At 39.9% G+C, this 18,949-nt stretch overlaps 1 protein-coding gene and 1 non-coding gene across 2 annotated transcripts; both read left to right on the forward strand.

The window, feature by feature from the left end:
* Positions 1 to 1,330: 1,330 nt before the first annotated feature.
* Positions 1,331 to 15,056, forward strand: LOC139739241 (small ribosomal subunit protein RACK1-like). Its single transcript, XM_071649861.1, has 7 exons — positions 1,331 to 1,522; positions 9,614 to 9,785; positions 10,331 to 10,478; positions 11,141 to 11,236; positions 12,417 to 12,527; positions 13,666 to 13,806; positions 14,222 to 15,056. Exons 1-7 carry the CDS (start codon positions 1,405 to 1,407, stop codon positions 14,390 to 14,392), a joined length of 957 nt encoding a protein of 318 aa, XP_071505962.1. The 5' UTR covers positions 1,331 to 1,404; the 3' UTR covers positions 14,393 to 15,056.
* On the forward strand, positions 10,722 to 10,877 carry LOC139740064 (small nucleolar RNA SNORA17). The gene has a single exon (XR_011711540.1). It is a non-coding gene; the product is annotated as a small nucleolar RNA SNORA17 (small nucleolar RNA).
* Positions 15,057 to 18,949: the final 3,893 nt, after the last annotated feature.

The raw sequence follows: 18,949 nt of genomic DNA on the forward strand, positions 1-18,949 counted from the left end.
CGGTACAAAATCGTTGTTTCGTAGAAATGTGTTAGATAAATGATTCAAAAACATCAGATCACTTCACCCCAGAATTTCTATCATTTAGTTCTGCAAACACAATTCTTATTTGGTACTGCTTGATTTTCCCTTTTATTCTATAAAAACCAGAGTGATAATATAAGTGTGCAGAAATGGGAAACCTCCGCGATGTGACGTCATCACTACTGTACTGTTTGGTTGCAACTTTCTCTTTTCTGCAAATATGTGACACTTTCAAATGCCATGATTTGAATTACATACAAATGTATTTCATGTAACAGTCGTTAAGTTTACTTTTAAATGGAAAAATGATGCCCTCGCAAAATGGGAGATTGCCAAGAATTAATGATAATGTTAATAAAAATGATAATGACAACCTGCTATTAGAGAACTGCATTGCCTTTTACTAGGAATGTTCTTTTTTTTTCATTCTTGATTCTCATGACTTTATTCGATTGGACAAATTCTACACTGGCTGTATATTGATGTGTTTTGTTGGCGTTTTTTTTTTAAAGAGTTTAAATCTTGTGATTTCAAGTTGTGACGCAGAGAATAAAATTGGCAAAGGTATTGTAAAGGGCTTCCAGAACAAGACTGGAAACTTCTGACAGCTTCCATCATGATAATGAGCAGTGTTTGGAGCAAAATGTGGTACTCTCTGTACGTGTAGGAGATGATTCCTCCGAAGCTTGACCATATGAAAACAATAGACTTTGCACTAACCCACACGATATCATACGTTTATAAATCAGCTGTCTCGAGATATTAAATCTCAATACACATTAGTTTTATACCTTGGCAGTCTATCGTCTCCAACAAAAACAAAGCAAAAACAAAAATACGGAGCTTTCACATTTCTTAGCTGTAAATTGTGAGATCTGGCACATAGTAAATATGATATTTTAGCTTACTCTAATATATATATATTTTTTTATTTTATTATATATATTTTTTTTTTTGGGGGGGGGGAAGTCTTTTTGTGAGGCGTGGAAAACTTGTCAGGGGTATAAATGTGAGAGAGACTCCCGAGGCTCACGTCTAACGCGTGAGACTTGTGCAGGTTAGTAAACGGTTTCTTCATCAGCGACCAAGGTACAATACTAATGTTAAACTTTGAGATCTGCTTCTATAGCAGACCCAAAACAAGACTATACAGAATTGCTCTTCAATGGCCGAAACGCATTTTAACGCATCGTTCGATTTTTCTTCTGTGTTTTACCCTTGACAGCCACCATAGATTCGTGCATCTCATCAGTGGAGGAACTGTCTAGTTCCGAACAATCACACGTTATCGGTCTTTTCTACAGGCAAGCCGAACCTGCAATACTGAAAGGCCGCTGCCTTTCTCAAAATCCATCGTAATCTGTTGGAAAAACAGCCAAAATGTCTGGACCACCAGAACAACTTCGTCTTCAAGGAACCCTGAAAGGGCACTCTGACTGGGTAACCCAGATTGCCACGACACCCATGGTTCCTGACATGATTTTGTCATCGTCCCGAGGTGAGCAGCAGCCATAAATGATAGCAGTGTTACACATATGCCTGTGTCATGCCTGTAAATGAATGAAACAACGTAAATCGAAGTTTTGCCACACACACTTTACACTATAACGCCTACACATGCACGTACTACATAGACGTCATACTCATTCCATTGCTAGACTCTACCACAAAACACGGTCCACATGCAAACCTGGAAGCAAGTGTGTCAGAGATAGCACATGCGCTGAAACATTGGCCAAACGAGATGATAAAAAAGTAGTGGGTGCCAGCTGTATGGTGGTGTAAAGTATTTTAAACTTTTATTGTGTAGTTTTAGTATTTTTACCATTTACCGGTACCACATATAAACCCATGTATAAAAACCGGTCCTACATAACTGCAATGAAATGAGTGGGAACCTATGTTTGGAGGTGGGAATAGGGGAGGGATGTAGAACACTGAAACTAGTAATCAATGTGGTAATTGATCATGACAATGAAATATGCTGCTATCAATGTGGTATCTTACAATTGTAAATTTAGTTGGGCAATTGTGCACTTTACGGCCCTATATTATCGGTGCGAGATTTTACCCTAATCGAGCAGTGCATGCGAATTCGAGTACCTATCAGGCACCGCAGGTTCGACAGCGAGTCTTCCGGCGGCACTAGCACTGTACTAGTACTGTGTATGCATGTGTACATATTATGTACGAGATTTCTCGATGGGACGCAGTGTGTGTGTGAATGTGTCAACGTGTGTGTACCTGTGTGTGTGTGTGCCACTGAACTGTGGTGTGTGCATGATGAAAGCACTTACGGTACGCCACATGGTTGCTCTATAAACGCCTTTCCCTGCGAGGCGCGGCGTGATCGAGCGCGAGCAGAGACCCCCGCTAGCAGACAAACAGAAGGTGCTGTGCATTGGCACACAACGGAACACAACGGTAAACTTCTGTGCTACAATCATGATTTTAAATAAATGAATTTTGCGTTATATCTTAAATAGGAGATCACTAATTAACCTATTTCAGAGGACATATGTCCACTCGCGGCCTTGGCGAAATTATTCTGTGAAATTACAATGAAAAAACCCAAAATCTTATCCCGATTTGTCAGTCTGTTAGTGTTTATTTCGTCCAGGCCTCCAATACCGTTCCCCGAGCCCAACCAGACGCCGTGCGAAGTGTGTATGGCTACTGATTTACGGGCAGCCATTACATGGACACACACACACACACTCACACACACGCAAGCCTCGCCAGCGTGGTTGGTTCGCGCTGTGTTCGATGTGTCCGCTCCGCACAAGCGCAGCGAGTGAGGCGGGCTTTTACTTAGTGACCTTATCACTTGTCAAACGGCGTTCCATACAGCAAGAAAAGCTCGCCAGCTGCTCAGTGCGTGGTGGTTCACGGGATATCACCTTGGCATACAGCGATTAAGGTACCGATAATATAGGTAGGGTGTCTGTAGCATTTTTGCAACTTTTGAAATTCTATAAAAGGTGGATTATAAACTATTTCATATGAAAGAAAAATATGTCATTAGCATATATTTCAAATTTCATGGCAAAATAATTATTCTATCTCGAGAAATTCAACTTTCAAATCACTGCAATATTACAACTTTTTTTTGACGAGCACGCACGAAAATGTGTCCAAATCATGTTTGCAAACAAGGCCGGTAAGTAGCATTCGCGTGCAGATCGCCAGCGACCGGTTAATGAGCGTACAGCGGATTGCTAAAACGCGTAACCAGCGCAGAAGCCACTCCCCCTCGTGTCGTCATAATACATGTTGTGCGTATGTATACAGCGCTCAGCAGCGTTCCTTGACCGAAAGATCGGTCTGTATCTGTCCGTCGGGGAATGTTCCGCGGAGACTGCGTCTGGCTTCACGGATCCCCTCCGTATACAGACCGAAGTCAATGATTGCGGCTCCTGTGTGGAGCAGTCGCGCACAGATCAAACGTTACGATAAACCAAATTTCAGACAGCTTTTTTACATTCAAACAAGTTTGACATGACATGACACATTATGCAGCAATATTTGGGATAAATTTCTCAATTGTGCAATCGAAATACTCACATAAACTCGGTTATAACGCAGACATTTTATCGATATCGCAACATCGCCTTTCGCAAGCTGTAAGTCGCCATTTTGAATCTGTAAGCCAATCACATGCGAGGTACCTGTTTTAGTAAAACAAACACGTAGAAACTACCTCGCATGTGATTGGCTAATAGATTCATAGTGTATGCTTCTGCAGTTTGAACGTGACGACCCGACAGGCTGTGTTTTACGTTGAAAACTCTACTAAAGTTTTGGATTATTCATTAATCTGGTGAGTTTAATGTATTCTTAAAGAGCTAATTTCACTATGCAAGCTTAAATTTGCCGACCTAGGGCCGTGAATTAGACGCAATCGAGAAGGGTGAGGTACCTCACCCAATTTTCCATAGAGACAGTGGTTAAGAACATCCACACAGCAATGGGTACTGCAACCTTCCGTCTGTCTACGGAGGACAGCGTTAATGGCAAAATATAAAAAGAGTCCTCCGGACAGACGGATCTTTCTGTCTACAGCGTTCCATGCATTCCGGCCCAGCCAACGCATCGGCGGACGAGCTAGCGAGCGTGCATTTGTGTGTTTTGTACAAAGAGATTATATCTTGTACTACCTACACACTGTACACACACGCTATATGCGCTACACTACGTACGTGTGTACACACGTACACAGCTGGCTATACTGAATGCGACGACTACATAACACGTCGATGCTGTCGAAATCTATGGCAGTTCATGTGAAAATGTTATATGGCTATTTAGCCATGAATGCCACTTTACCACCATTCGTGGCTGAAGAGTATAGCTTCCAAAATCGTTGTTTGCCCTTTTTTGTCGATTGGAAGTTCAGTCGTAAAAATCGGTATTTGTACCTACCTTCCACCGCGGTACCGCTTCACAATTGACTTGCCTGATATGGTGCGTTGTGTAGCCTAGGCCTACACTGTTGTGCTGCATAAGATCGCGAGAAAGACTGTAACTCGTGCATCATTAGTGCACTTTTCTATTGAAGTATTAAAAAAAATAAATATGACTCTACATGGTCATTCGTTTAGATTGCTAACTCATACACTGTAGGCCTGTTATGATCATTATCAATCCAGTAATAGTACATGTACTTTGACTACGTTGAAACTGATGCGCCAGGTGGTTTACGAGCGTGTTACATACATGCACATTATGTGAATGCTGGGCAATCGTAACCCCATAGAACTCCGTGCTGTAGAACTATCGCAAGCGAAGAAGCGACGTGACAGCTAGCTAGCTAGCTCAGTCTGTTTTCAGTGGCAAGTGTGTGCGCGCGCGCACGTACTCGTACACGTACACGTACATTGTATGTAGCTACGTAGCTACCTTGCGACGGTAGACACACTGCCGACCTACACGTGTAGGTCCGTGAGATACACACAGACACACACAGCGCGCGAGCTAGCTGCATGCGCGCCATGTGGCGGCGAATGCGTGTAGATTTACATATGTATGAGCGTATTTGCTCGGACGTTACTATGGTTGTTGCATACGAAGCCACGCCTAACACGTTCGCTGAGATCAAAAAGTTATTGCAAGGGGTATCTTCTAGGCAATATCCCCGGTCCAAGACGTGGAGCTAGCGAAAAACCGACCTCACCATCGGATTCAGCACATCCTAAACTACTCGCATGCCACACACTGGTACAAGTAGCGAAGCAGACGCCGAGATATCGAGATAGGTGTGATTCTAACGACATTTACACCAATTTATCGTCGGAGTCATGTACCAGCGCTTTGATAGATTATGGAGCAAAACTTCCTCTTTCATATGATACCAAATTTGTTAGGATTCGATAGCGGCATGGACCGGGGATTTTGCAATAAATGCGATTTTTTAGCACAAAACGCGGGGTCAAAACAGCGTAGGCGCGCGACTCCATTGTGTTCTATGGGGCTTGCGTGTTGTAAGATAGGGGCGCGTTTTGTCCGAAGGTTGGCAGTGCGCGATCAGACACCCTAATATAGGGCCGTAAAGTGCACAATTGCCTTTAGTTGGACTTATGCACTTGTCTGTATTAAGACCCACCCCACTTCCCCCTGACCCCTGGGTGCGTACTGCATCATGGTCGGTTTTTTGTTTTTTGTTTACCGTAGAAACTCTACAATTCTAACGTCAATTACCGTATGGTCGCCACTTGTGTGTAATTCCTATGCACTTCTGGGTGGGCGAACTAATATCGGCACTGAATTAGTTCGCCACCCATAGCCGATAGCCTGCCACATATTCTAGCGTGTGTGTTATACACACACTTCAATGAAGGAGGCATTGTCAGTCACCGCATTTGAAAACCTCCCTCAGTCTGCAACGTGAAATCCATTCTAAATCAAAAACATCCTCGCATTAAAAATGGTTTGAACACCTGTTACATATGGTAAAATATATTTTGATTACAATTATTTGAGTTTTTACGGAGGAAAAAGGTGAATTACGAATGTATTTTGAGAGTGATGAAAATCCGTCGCCCAAGGTCATCTCCGATCGCGGCGCGCGTTACATGCGATGTGAATGTCTGGCGACCTTACCGCAATGGCGACCATACGGTACAGTGCACTCCCGTTAAAACGAAATGCTCGGGACCAGCAGTTTTCTTTCGTTATAACCGAACAAATACAATATATAACGAAAACAAGAAAACCATGTACGGTTGTATATGTATCATATTCTGTTTGCTGAATATTCATCATACACTGGAAAGCTATGTGAAATGTGATGGGATAACTGTATTACAATAATAAACGCAAGTTCCCTTCAGAAACTGTGCATGACACAAGGAGCGAACACACAGTGGTGTGAAGCGTTCACCCATGCAGAGACGCCATAAATGCTTGTTCCGCTACGTATTTTCGAAAGCAATTCGCATTTCGTTATAACGGAGCACATTTCTTTTGTTTTTCTTTGTCTTTGGCGCTCGGAAAAGACTTCGTTATAACGGAAATTTCGTTATAACCGTGTTCGTTACAAGCGAATTTTGCACCATAGACTTTAATGGTGATAATTTTGGGACCAGAAGATTTACTTCGTTATAACGAAATTTCGTCATAACCGTGTTCGTTGTAACGGGAGTGCACTGTAATTGACGTTACTTGGGTTAAATTGACGCACCCCTTTAAGCCAATCACCTTTTATTTCACGGAAAAAAAAAAATTAAAGGTGATGCACACCTCAATCACAAATACGACAGACATCCTTGGTAACATAACATGCACCAGATTAAAAATTTTGACACACATCCATAAATATGAAAATGACTTTTGCAGGCATTTTATTCAAGCATTATTCAAGCGTTTTCATTTTCTTTTGGTTCATAAACATGATTTGTAGATATTCCAGTTTCCCCTACCCTTTTCCATAATCAGTCACTCATCCACTACGATAATCCATTTTCTGTGTACCGTAAAGTTCCGTGTATAAGACGCACCCGTGTATAAGACGCACCCCTAATTTCGGACCTAGAATTAAAAAAAAAAAAAACCACGAAAATGTCCACGCAAATATTGCGTGTGTCATACATACTATTTCAGCTCAAAATTTCCCTAGAATGTAGCATGTATTTGCTCTATTTTTCGTTTCCTTTTATATTTTCTTTTAACGGTATTCATCGGACATCAACAAAATATGGAAGACGCAAAATGCGAGACTTGTCTCGGTACTCACTTGCTATTGTTTCGCCTTTCAATCGTGGTACATGTGTCATGCATATCGTACTCATGAGTGTACAGTACGATCTTCGCTGTCATACATAGCAGAGGGTGTCTCGCATATTGACACATGTCAGACTGGAAGGTTCATAACGAAAAATAAGAAAAACATCAACAAGTGTAGCAGAGGGATCATACGGCAAGACGTACGGTGCGTACGGTAATTACACCAAGGAGGTACTAGGCAAGTACCTCCTTGATTACACTCATGCACTGTTACCAGTAACAATCATGTGTGTCTCTTCAAGGAGCTTCAAACACACTCCTTGGTCTCTTGTACCATGCTTGTATGCACAGTGCTAGCCTTTTGCAAAAGGCAGCTCGCTATAATTTCAGCACACGCACACAGAGAGCAATGGACTTGCACACACAGCGCGCAATGGGCAAGCGCGCTTCGATCCGATCGCTGTGTGCACGCGAGTCCATTGCAAAAAAGCCTCTCTGCAGCTGCTGCCTTTGCCAAAGGCTTGCTAGCTAACTAGCTAGCTAGCTACAGTGTAGCTATGCTATCCTAGCTGGCCTCGCACTCGTGAAATGAAGAGCAAACGAACGACATGGATATGCATGCATGCTTCACACATCGTTCATATTTATGGTGACAGAGTGTCGATCCTACTACGTATTTTACAGCTTTTGTCTATGGCCATATTGATACTAGTACATTGATAAGTTTTACGGTATCGGTAATTTAGTAATGATACCTGTACATCGCATATTCCAGCTACTAGGTTGGCTGTTGGTAGCTTGGTAGACTGACATCGGTAGCATACAGCAGTGCTGTTACAGCTGTTGTCTATGGCCAGATTGATATATCGTTACTGCACAAGGCCAATGTAAGTTTATCTCGTATTTGCAGCTTTTGTGTGTGTCCAGATTGAAAGATCGCTCTTTTATCCGTAAGTTTTAGTGATTGCTTACCTTCCAAACGTCGATGGGCATACATGGCCCCAAGTTAGCCTTATAAAATTGAGTGTACATGGCGGATTTTTTTCCGTGATTCGACTGTACCCGTGTATACGACGCACCCCCGATTTTCAACGTTTTTCGACGAAAAAATAGTGCGTCTTATACACGGAACTTTACGGTAATCGATACATGCTAGCTGTTTGTGTGCCGATGTGCGAAAGGCATGCCTTGTGTGTATATTTCTTCCTCGGTTGAACACAATGTCTACATGTACCGTAGTTTGCGTTCTACAAAGGAATCGTGTCTTTTACAAGCAGAAGACAAACATCCTTTGATTATTAGATAGACTGAAAATTAATCATGGTTTAGAGATGATTAAAATTATTTGGAATTTTTAGAAGTATCATGCTGTTTTGCCAAGTGTGAAACCACAAGAAGCTTTCAGCTTTGAGATTGTCAAGAAGCTCTCACCAACTCTAATATGTGGCTCCAGCATGCATGCAAACATGGCTTTGCCATACTACTAGTTGTCACCGTCTAGTATTTGTAGGGTTGTGGGGACATTTGATTGATTTTTTTTTTTTTGTCGTGAAGAGATGTAGTAATCTTTTCCATAGCTAACACTAACAGACAAACCTTGTTAAATGACGCACACATGGGTCACAAATTTGACTGACCAAACCAGGAAATGACACACCCATGCCCATGGATAACAGGGTGGGACTTTACATTGACAAGTGCATTACCCGCAGGACTTGAGCAGACTTAGGTGCAGGGAGTGCTTCACACCACAGCACAAATTTATTTTCAAATGAAGAAAACAGCATCAGATGGTGAAGAGTGGTTCTATAGCTAACCATGAACTACATGAGTGTTGATCCATTGACAAGATCAAAACGTTCATTGCTTATCTAGAGTAGAAGTACTAGAATCTACATTGTATACACAGTATATCACTTGGCTATGATACAAATATTGCAATAGTTTCCAATATGAGCTTCCCTTTTGCTTGTGATGTTAGTTTTTGTAAAAGCTAGTGTGGTTTGTTCAGAGACAAATATCAATTGCTATCAATCACAATATAATGACAGTAGAGTGTCTACAATGTACAAAACATGTGCAAAGTTTAATAATAACATCCTGTTCTTCCAATAACCTCTTCAAAGGATGGTAAGATTTATCAGCAAATCTGATTATAATTCTCCAAAGCACTGAGATGTCATTTGCCTTATGACTAACATTTCCATTAGCCACTTTATTTAAGTTGCTTTTCAATTATGAAATACTCAAGTGAGATTCACTTTTTGAAAAAATGGGTGTATGCTGTCATAACTATGCTTCATGTGAAATCAATTCAGATTAGTCCATGCTTGTGTATGACAATGTTATATATGGAAAATCATTTCAGACAAGACGGTGATAGTGTGGGACCTTCCTCGTGATGACATGAGCTATGGAACCCCAAGGAAAGCCCTGCGTGGACACAACCACTTTGTGTCTGATGTGGTCATGTCTTCTGATGGCCAATTTGCTCTGACTGGATCCTGGGACACCACCCTCCGTCTGTGGGATCTCAATAGGTAATGATTTTACATGTTTTGTTTTGTTTTTTGTTTTTTCGTTGTTGTGTATACATAGCTATACAGTATTTAAGCACGTAAATGGACTGCTGTATATTTGGGTGGTGAGGCGTACGGGTCACAGTCGTTAAATTTACGTTTTGCTGCCCTCGCAAAATCAGAGATTGCCAAGAATGAAGGATAATGTTAATATACAAGTATTAATGACAGCTTGCCATGGGAGAACTGCATTGTTTTACTAGGAGTGTTCTTTTTTTGCATTCTTATTTCTCATGGCTTTATTCGATTGGACAAATTCTGTACCGGCTATGTGATGAGTTTTGTTGGTCTTTTTTTTCATAAAAGTTGAAATCTTGTGCAGACAGAAAATTATTTGAAATGTCATTTTAAAAGAATTCTGAACTACATACTGCAAGTTTATATGTGTTACTCATTGCCTTTCCTGATTGAGCCACCACTTATATTTTGTCCATTGATCCATAATTGTTGCCTTTATGTATAGTAGTGTGAATAACAAATTGCATATTCTCCTGTCTTTTGGGTAGTGGCAAGACTACACGAAGATTTGTGGGTCACACCAAGGACGTTCTGAGTGTTGCCTTCTCAGCTGACAACCGTCAGATTGTGTCTGGCTCCAGGGACGACACCATCAAGCTGTGGAACACCCTGGGCGTCTGCAAGTACACCATCTATGTAAGGAAAACGACAATATGTTTCACATGTGATTAAAACTTGAATGCCAGTTCAGGAGAAGTAGAGAAGAATGGTTTTACAAAATAAAATAACAGCACAATTAATGTATGTGGTTGAAAGTGAATGAGATGTTTGAACATAGCTAATATGTCTGTTGGTACAGCTTTGTGGATTGACTAATGTCTAGTGATGTGGTGTAGTTAGATTTTAGCCAGTTGTAAATTGATCAGTACTGATTAAGGTATTGCCCATCGAGGCGTTCCCAGAAGGGCTGTTCACTGTGTCCTTCTGGGGCTGTGATGGGCACAAAGAAAACTGGAGTCTGTCTGCATGCTTGTGTCAAAGTGCCTAGTTTCTGGGAACTAAGTGTCACAAGCGTGTGAAATGCACTCCCACATGTCCACTTTTTGCTATTTCCTACACAAATAACAGCAAGATATTATGATCATAAGCCTACATATAACTTTTTTTTTTCATGTATGGAAAGGAAAAATGAGCCAAATGATAGAAAAAATGAGAAAGGAAGTAGGAAAGCTTTTAATGGTATGGAGTCCATGTGCTGTAGTGATATACAAATTTACGACATAATTGATGCCAAGCTGGAAGTTCTTTGTGCTGTTTTAACGTGAATGCCATCTTGCTGTTCTCTTTGACTCTCACAGGATGATTGCCACACAGACTGGGTGTCCTGTGTACGCTTCTCTCCAAACTCACAAAACCCCATCATCGTCTCTGGTGGCTGGGACAGGGTTGTCAAGGTAATTGGAATGGACGGTCCGTGTCGGTCTTGCCATTATGTTCAGATTTCCACGTCATGTTGTGATGTTCAGATAAGGAAAGAACAGTGTACGTAGCTTGCAATCCTTACTTCAGTCATGACTGGTGTGTGACTGGTATAAACATATTGTGATAGAGTATGTTCTATGCTGCAAGTGATGTACTGATATTAGCAAGTTATATGGACATTTATAGCCTGCAAGTGTTCAAGTGTTTGTCATCTCTTATCAGCTATGAACCAGAACACTAGTGTTATCATTGTTAGCACAATACAAAGGTTACTGTAGTTAGTGCCCCTGTTCTCGTATATTACTGTTATTGTTGCTAAATTTCAAAGTTTAGAATTAGGGTGTTTTGTGTTATTTTTGTTTTTGGTCCCACAAACTGTTTGTCACAGAACTTTTTGAATGGTTTAAGTGCCTGATTTCTAGTAAACTTATATGCTGATGAAAGTGTGATAGTTCAAAGCACTGGACTAATGAACCTTATCATTGGGTAATAAGGATATAAACATGTAAATGCTCATGACTTATGGTTTTTAATGCTTTGAAAACGGCATTACGTTTTCCATTCTTTTGGAAACTGACTGGTTTTGGAGTCAAATACTGTGATTTGAAGTTCATTTGCCCACATGAAGCAGTATCAAATTTACCATGTCTGTATTAGCTTGCCTGTTTTGTGTGTCAGAACTGTCTGTAGTGTCTCGCTATAGTCTTAATTTTCTGTGGCCACTTAGACCAGCGTTCAAGGCTCCAAAAACGTTTTCAATCTGAGAAATCATAGCTGCATGCTCCCTACAGGTGACTGATGTTACTGATATTGAGTAAATATGAAGCTATGGCAACAGCTTTGTTGAAAATGAATGCTAGGTACTGCTAAAGAGTGAAAAGTTGAAGTAACCTCATTTACAATGCTAATTTTTCCATCCATGGCAAGAGGTGAGAAGAAACTGTATTGTAAAATTGGCATATTGAAAATTCGTTAAGAGATAGCTTCGTAGTGACAGCATAGTGCTCCAGAATGTTGTATACTTGAGTGCTTTTTCATCCATCTAATCATCAGTATACAACTTAGTGAGCAAAATTTGACCTTTCTATTGACGTACCATTGAGAATATTAGACAAGTGTCTTTAATTCTCTGTATTTCTCTTGTTTTCCCAGGTGTGGAACCTGACCAACTGTCGTCTGAAGACCAACCACTACGGTCACCACTGCTACCTGAACTGTGTGACAGTCTCACCAGATGGCTCTCTCTGTGCATCAGGAGGCAAGGTAGGTCCTGATTTGTTGGGGTTTTTTGTGTGTGTGTGTGTGTGTGTGAGTAAAGTATGCTTATTTACGCTGGTGCTAGGTGAGAGCTAGTCATGACTTTGGTGCGTTTCAGCGCTCTCCTAAAGCATACCGTACAGTACCGTGCCGACGCCAAAGTGGACCACTTATTAGTGTTCTCCAAAAGTACCATGCCGAAGAGCGCTCTGAACGCAAAGTAGTCCAAAAGCGTACCAAACAAGCTGTTGACATGGAAAGAATGCGCCTGGCACGCACTATGTCACAATACAAAGGGTTGATTCTCCATCTTATGGACATCTGTATGTTGCATCAACAAGCACATAATATGTAGGTTGCTGCAAAACGTGTGACACCTCTGACTTGGAGTCCAAAAATAGCTCATGGGGTGCTCTATCTCTACAGAACGCTTGAATGTTCCCATCTGGCATAGTATGGTTAGGTTACGTCTTGGTTCGGTTCATGTTTTGAGCACTTGAATACAGCCTTTGACTGCATAGTAGTAAGGGATAGAAGAGGAATATGTATAGTTGTTAATAGGTTTGTACCACTGTCCTTGCGAATGAATGGTTATCCAACCCAACAGGGAAACAATCACGAAGCGATATTTCCTCAGAAGCAGTGCTTGGCTGTGATGAATTGACCTGTTACAACTTCGAAAGATTTCCCCACGTGTTTCATTGTGAACTGGAAGGGCATATGACTCACTTATGATTGAGATAGTGACTGACATCACAAAATGTTCAAAAGAAGTATCTACATATGCAGACAGCAAGCTCTGATGAGAAAGGGGTGAGAAGGCATGTGACACTATAAGTGCAGGTGTAGCTATAACAAGCAGATATATGTAAAACACAGAAGCCCCTTCTAACATGGTTGCTGGGACCACCAATTTTACCTTGTTATATCCAGTACCTCGTTAACACACTAAAATACAGCAGAATACAGTTATCTCACCGCCAAAGTCACCTTGTTACAGGCGTACCTTGTAACGAGGTATTTCTGTAATACATGTCCAGTCTGTCGTAGTGCTTGTAAAGTGGGCAAGTCCTAGTGATTATTGTAATTGTAAATGGATTTCATGACTCTGCAATTTCTCCCTGCTACCCCCTGCTACTGTCAGGACGGTCTCTCCATGCTGTGGGACTTGAATGAGGGCAAACATCTGTACACTCTGGACAGTCAGGAAGGCATCAACGCCCTGTGCTTCAGCCCCAACCGCTACTGGCTCTGCGCTGCCGCTGGACCCACCATCAAGATCTGGGTAAGTGAGAAGTATTCTGTCAGTGTGACTGCTGTATGACACTCTTTGTTTATTTAGCTTGTGCTTCAAGCTTGTGACAACATAAACGTAACAAACTATTCTCAGTCTGTAGCTATTATGCTTATTATTAGTCTGCTTATAAAATCACCTGATAAATGTTAAGCTTTGAAGTTCTGTCAACAAATGTGTGCAGTCATCGTCCCACAAAAACATTATCTGAGTAGTGTGGTTGGCTATGTCATTCCCTAAACAAAAGGTTTCACTGTGTTCAAAGATCATTCTTGACATACTGGTAAGCAAATTGAAGCCTTTCTCGAATCGGTGTGGATTCAGTACTTGGATGGCATTTTGTTCTGCATTTTCATTTGTAGAAAACATTTTAATGTAGTGGTCTTGATTTTCTGAATGCTTGCAGGATCTGGAGACCAAGTCGACTGTGGATGAGCTCCGACCAGAGGTTGTTGGACCCTCAAACCGCAGGACTGAATGCATCAGTTTGGCCTGGTCAGCTGACGGCCAGACTCTGTTTGCCGGATACACGGACAACCTCATCCGTGTGTGGCAGGTCACCATCGCTAGCAGCTAGACGCTTGCTGCTTCCCATCCCTCAAATTGATCGCCCAGTCAACTATGTCATGCTAGCATCCATAGTAAAGTGTGCAGCATAGGCTTCCACTAATTCCACATGTGAAACTCGAAACCAGTGGGCAATGTCAACAAAGCCCATGGCTATTTGAAGAAAATCATTGTTGATGGGGACATCATGGAACATCCACAAGCGAAAGCCAATCATGATTTTTCCCTTTAGTTCATTCATCAGAGAAACTCCCAATTCCATGAGCTGTATTATTGCTTGAATGATATCCATATCTAATTGATCAAAAGCTCTGGCCAGGGGCAGTATGTTATATGATCTACTGAAGTACTATTCTATTATTCTACACACATTCATAGAGCCTTTGGATGGATGGTTTCAAGCCTTTTTACTACAGCACATATAAAAAAGCCGAAGTTCAAATAAGTTTCACAATATATTTCAAATTTAAGGAAGACTACTTCAGTGAGTTACAAAGTGCAAAGAAAGTCCAGTCTAGGAGACGATTGTCCATTCTCAAGAAAGATGTGCCTGGATGCTGGCTGTTTTTACCGACACATAACAATGGAGTTCAGAAGAGAAGTACATTGTATATTGTCACAGCAATTTTGTGTCAAGCTATGAATAAACAAGGAAAATCCTTGTCACACGCCAATCATGTAATGTCTTGATTTTTTCCTTCAGTCTTTCGATGTACAGGCAAACTCTGTTATCATGTGGTTATATGGAATAGCTACATTTGCTCAACACAGTGAAATGTCATAAAAAGTCATCTTCACACTTTTTTTTTGGTTACTCTTTGTATCTGAAGAATGTAAATTTGTGCTTGTTATAACAGAATTTGCCTGTGTCAGACCTGTAAGTTGAATGCTTGTCTGAGCGTAGCTTGTAGTCTTGTGTATTTGAAACATAACGATATGGTATGAGTGGTTGGGTGTCTAATTGAGAATATCGATCACAAAGCATGGAAAAAAATGCAGGAATTATGGTTAGCTGCACTGGAGAAGAGGGAGATGTTCTTTGTGTCAAAATGACTATTGATGAATATGGCATGAATTTAGGACGAAGTGTTGAGAGCAGGTGTTGGTTATTTGTTACTGCAGGAAGTGTCGGGTAGAGTTTCAACATTTCCCCTTACAGCAAGGTTGCTGCCACTTAATGCAAAATGATGCTGTTGATCAGATGCAAGAATGACGGTACACATCCCTATCACTAATCATCACAACTACATCTCTACAGACAAGACTGCAATGAGAATATTATTGCGCAAGTTTAGGTGCAGGTGCAAGTATTTTCTTTCGGCTTGTAAGAACAAGCCACCACTCTGTCTCACAGGTTCAAGATACATTGTATGTACATGTTTAAAGGGATGGTATAACTTTGGTTGAGATGGGGCTTCAGGTTTGCAACATGTTTGTGAGATACAGTAATGAGAAGCTTCTTATGAATGTGTAAAAACATTTAATTCTACAAGGAATTCAAATTTAATTTGATGAAAATTTGTTTTGAAATGGCTGAGATATCCAAAAACAAAGAGGTCCTAATAAAAGATGGGACCCACCTTTTACTAAGACTACTCAGTTTTACTTTGTATTCGGATATCTTGGCCACTTCAAAACGATTTTCATCAAATAAACTTTGAATACCTCATAGAATTGTATGCTCTTTGATATTTCGTAAATGGTTTCTAATTATCCCTCAAAAAGTTATAATCTGAATCCTCCATCTCAACTAAAACTATACCATCACAGTATTAAATCAATCTACACAGTGAGATGAAAACAAATTTATTGCTCAGTTAAGCTTAGATTTTGGAACTTTATAGACCAAAGTCATTTACAAAAAAGAAAAGAAAATGCGACAGCACATTAATAACAGAAGTAGTGATTCAAAATTTTAATACTTGATATGAAATGTTTATTTTACATTTGTACATTCCTGGCAAATACACCAGGATATAACATAGCATCTCAATGTTGCTAAGGTTACTAAACTTGACTTCAGGTAGAGAGAACATAAACTGAACGCTTCCATTTCTTTCACACAAAATTGCAAAATTGGAGAACTTCCGGTACAAAGAGATAGTGTATTGCGGATGGAACTGAGGGAACTCAAGTTTTGGATGCGAATCTACACTTCTTGCCAGTGGTTGTACATCATGGTAACACATGATATCACATGAGTAACTGAACACGTCCGATGAGGGCCTTATCCCAGTTTGATTGCCACATGATTTTGATATCCATTATATGCACACTCCTCGCTGATGGAATCTCGATAGTTATCCACCCTCTGACGGTATTCCCTTGACACTTCACCTTTGAAAGTATGAACATATCTTGTGTCTCCATGGTAAGAATACGCATATCTTATGTAGCTTCCTCTCCCTCCCCCGCTATGATATCTACCTATATATCCATGCATCTATCTTTTATCTTTCTCATCACGGGATAAAACTGGTTGAACTGTACGTGCATCCTCATGAATGTTTTGAACATTGCGCTGTCTGCACAAGTAAGGAAAATGCAGCAAACACACAGAACTGATCAAGTTATTTTTGAAATAGATGCTTGGGATAAGAAGTGCACGAAAATCCACATCTCTGAGCCGTAGCATTAATACTTGTTCTTCTGAAGAAAAATACATTTAATCATTATGGAATAAACTAAACATGTTTTATATCTGCGTATTCATTAGACCGATTCAAGAAAATGTTCAAAACGCACCTCTTTCTTGAGTCACAATCCTTTTAAAAATTGCATTATTTTCCCCTGCATCCTTTTTAAACTCTGCGCTAATAGCTTGACTCTGTTAATTCTAGATCAATAATAATAATAATAATAATAATAATAATAATAATAATAATAATAATAATAATAATAATAATAATAATAATAATAATAATAATAATGATAACAATAATGTAATAATGATAATAAGAATAATAATAATAATAATACAAAATGTAATGATATCAACAAGAAACTGATAAAATAGAAGATAGAAGTATCTCTCCTTACACATGTAATGTGTGTAATACGCCATCACACGATAAAACTAAGAAATTCTATGAAAAATAGTATTCTTGAATAAATGAAACAAACTTATTCAAATTAATTACATTCTTGCGCCGAGTTGTTTTCTGCACCGAATTAATTAGTGTTTTAGCATAGTAGCCATGATTAACATAATGGGCATACATGCTCCGGCTGGATTCGAACCAATGACCTGTCCGGTGATGATGAGGTCGTTGGTTTGATTCCTGCCCATGATGTTTGTTACCAGTGCTACACTGTTTAATTCGGTGCTTATGTACGTGGATGTAGAGCAATTTGTCAATCAGTTGCAATGAAACAAACTTGTATAGAAGACATTATCGATATAAAATCTAAATGTCTGCTCTTTTGGTATGAAGAACACGAGGAAAGCGACACAGGTGAATCTAGGAGTGTCTACTTTCGACTTGTAACCTTATAGACGAGGAACTTTCTGGCATTCAAATGTTTAAAACGTTCTTGCTGTCCCAGTGTGATCTAACATCGGTTGCATTGAGTCTTTATACAATGGTGCACTTCATTGCAAACATTTGTCGCCATGAAATCGGGGTTTACAGATAGAGACAATAATAGGAAAACAATTAGTATTTCTCATATGCCTGGATTTTATTCCTGTTCATCAAAATGTTTGATTAAATTTACGAAACAAAGTTTTTACAAGTGAAACTGAAAAACGATAGGAAGACAATTACTAGTAAATGAGAATCCCTTTTTGGCAAAGCCGTGAACGCAAAGCTAATTGTTCGAGGTGTAGCAACAATCTACAATAAGACCACAAGCAGATGAACAAAAGGAAAATACAAAAGTATTATACACTTTGCATAGCAAAATTGTTAATGAAGGCCAAGTTCTTTGCATTTTTGCAATTGACTAGCGCAGCAATCTACGATTTGCTTGTGTCTACAATGTAATGTACATTATGAATTTAAGTTATAGTTTACACGTATTTACATCCAATAGTTGCTTTATAAGAGCAGCGTTCACTCGCGCTTGATTATCTCACTGCGATACACGATCTTATGCTGAGGGAAAGCCTCCAGCCCGATGACTAACGTTTAGTATACTAATACGAGAGAACAACAAAAAAAAAAAAAAAGTACAGGCACGATAGTTAATGATGGATTCAGAAGCTAGACCGTAGAATGTTTCTGTCTCCTCGATTCACGAGAACCTATAACCTTGGTCCAATGTATCACATGAGTAGAGGCATACTAACAGATTTCATTCTCCAAAAAATCTCATTTCTGCTACATAATTATTTCTGCAGACGATCAGTATTATTTTTTCTTTGAAGAATACCATGGAATACGCCATAATCACCATCAAACAAATCACCAAGAAAGTATCGATATAAACTGTAAATCACTGTAAATACAGTACTAAGTAAATAATTTGTTAATGATTCATTGTCATTTCATTTGAAGATATATATCTATATATATCTATCTATATATATATATATATATGTATATATATATGTATATATATATAT

This window comes from Diadema antillarum, unplaced genomic scaffold (genome assembly GCF_040938485.1).
Source record: "Diadema antillarum isolate AM-2024a unplaced genomic scaffold, OU_Dant_1.0 scf00000029, whole genome shotgun sequence".
Lineage (NCBI taxonomy): Eukaryota > Metazoa > Echinodermata > Echinoidea > Diadematoida > Diadematidae > Diadema > Diadema antillarum.

Excerpts from the sequence above, each read along its gene's own strand:
- LOC139739241 (XM_071649861.1), top strand. The coding sequence starts at position 1,405 with ATGTCTGGACCACCAGAACAACTTCGTCTTCAAGGAACCCTGAAAGGG. Across the intron at positions 10,479-11,140 it reads TCTGCAAGTACACCATCTAT|GATGATTGCCACACAGACTG; the intron begins GTAAGGAAAACG and ends TGACTCTCACAG. Across the intron at positions 12,528-13,665 it reads TCTGTGCATCAGGAGGCAAG|GACGGTCTCTCCATGCTGTG; the intron begins GTAGGTCCTGAT and ends TGCTACTGTCAG.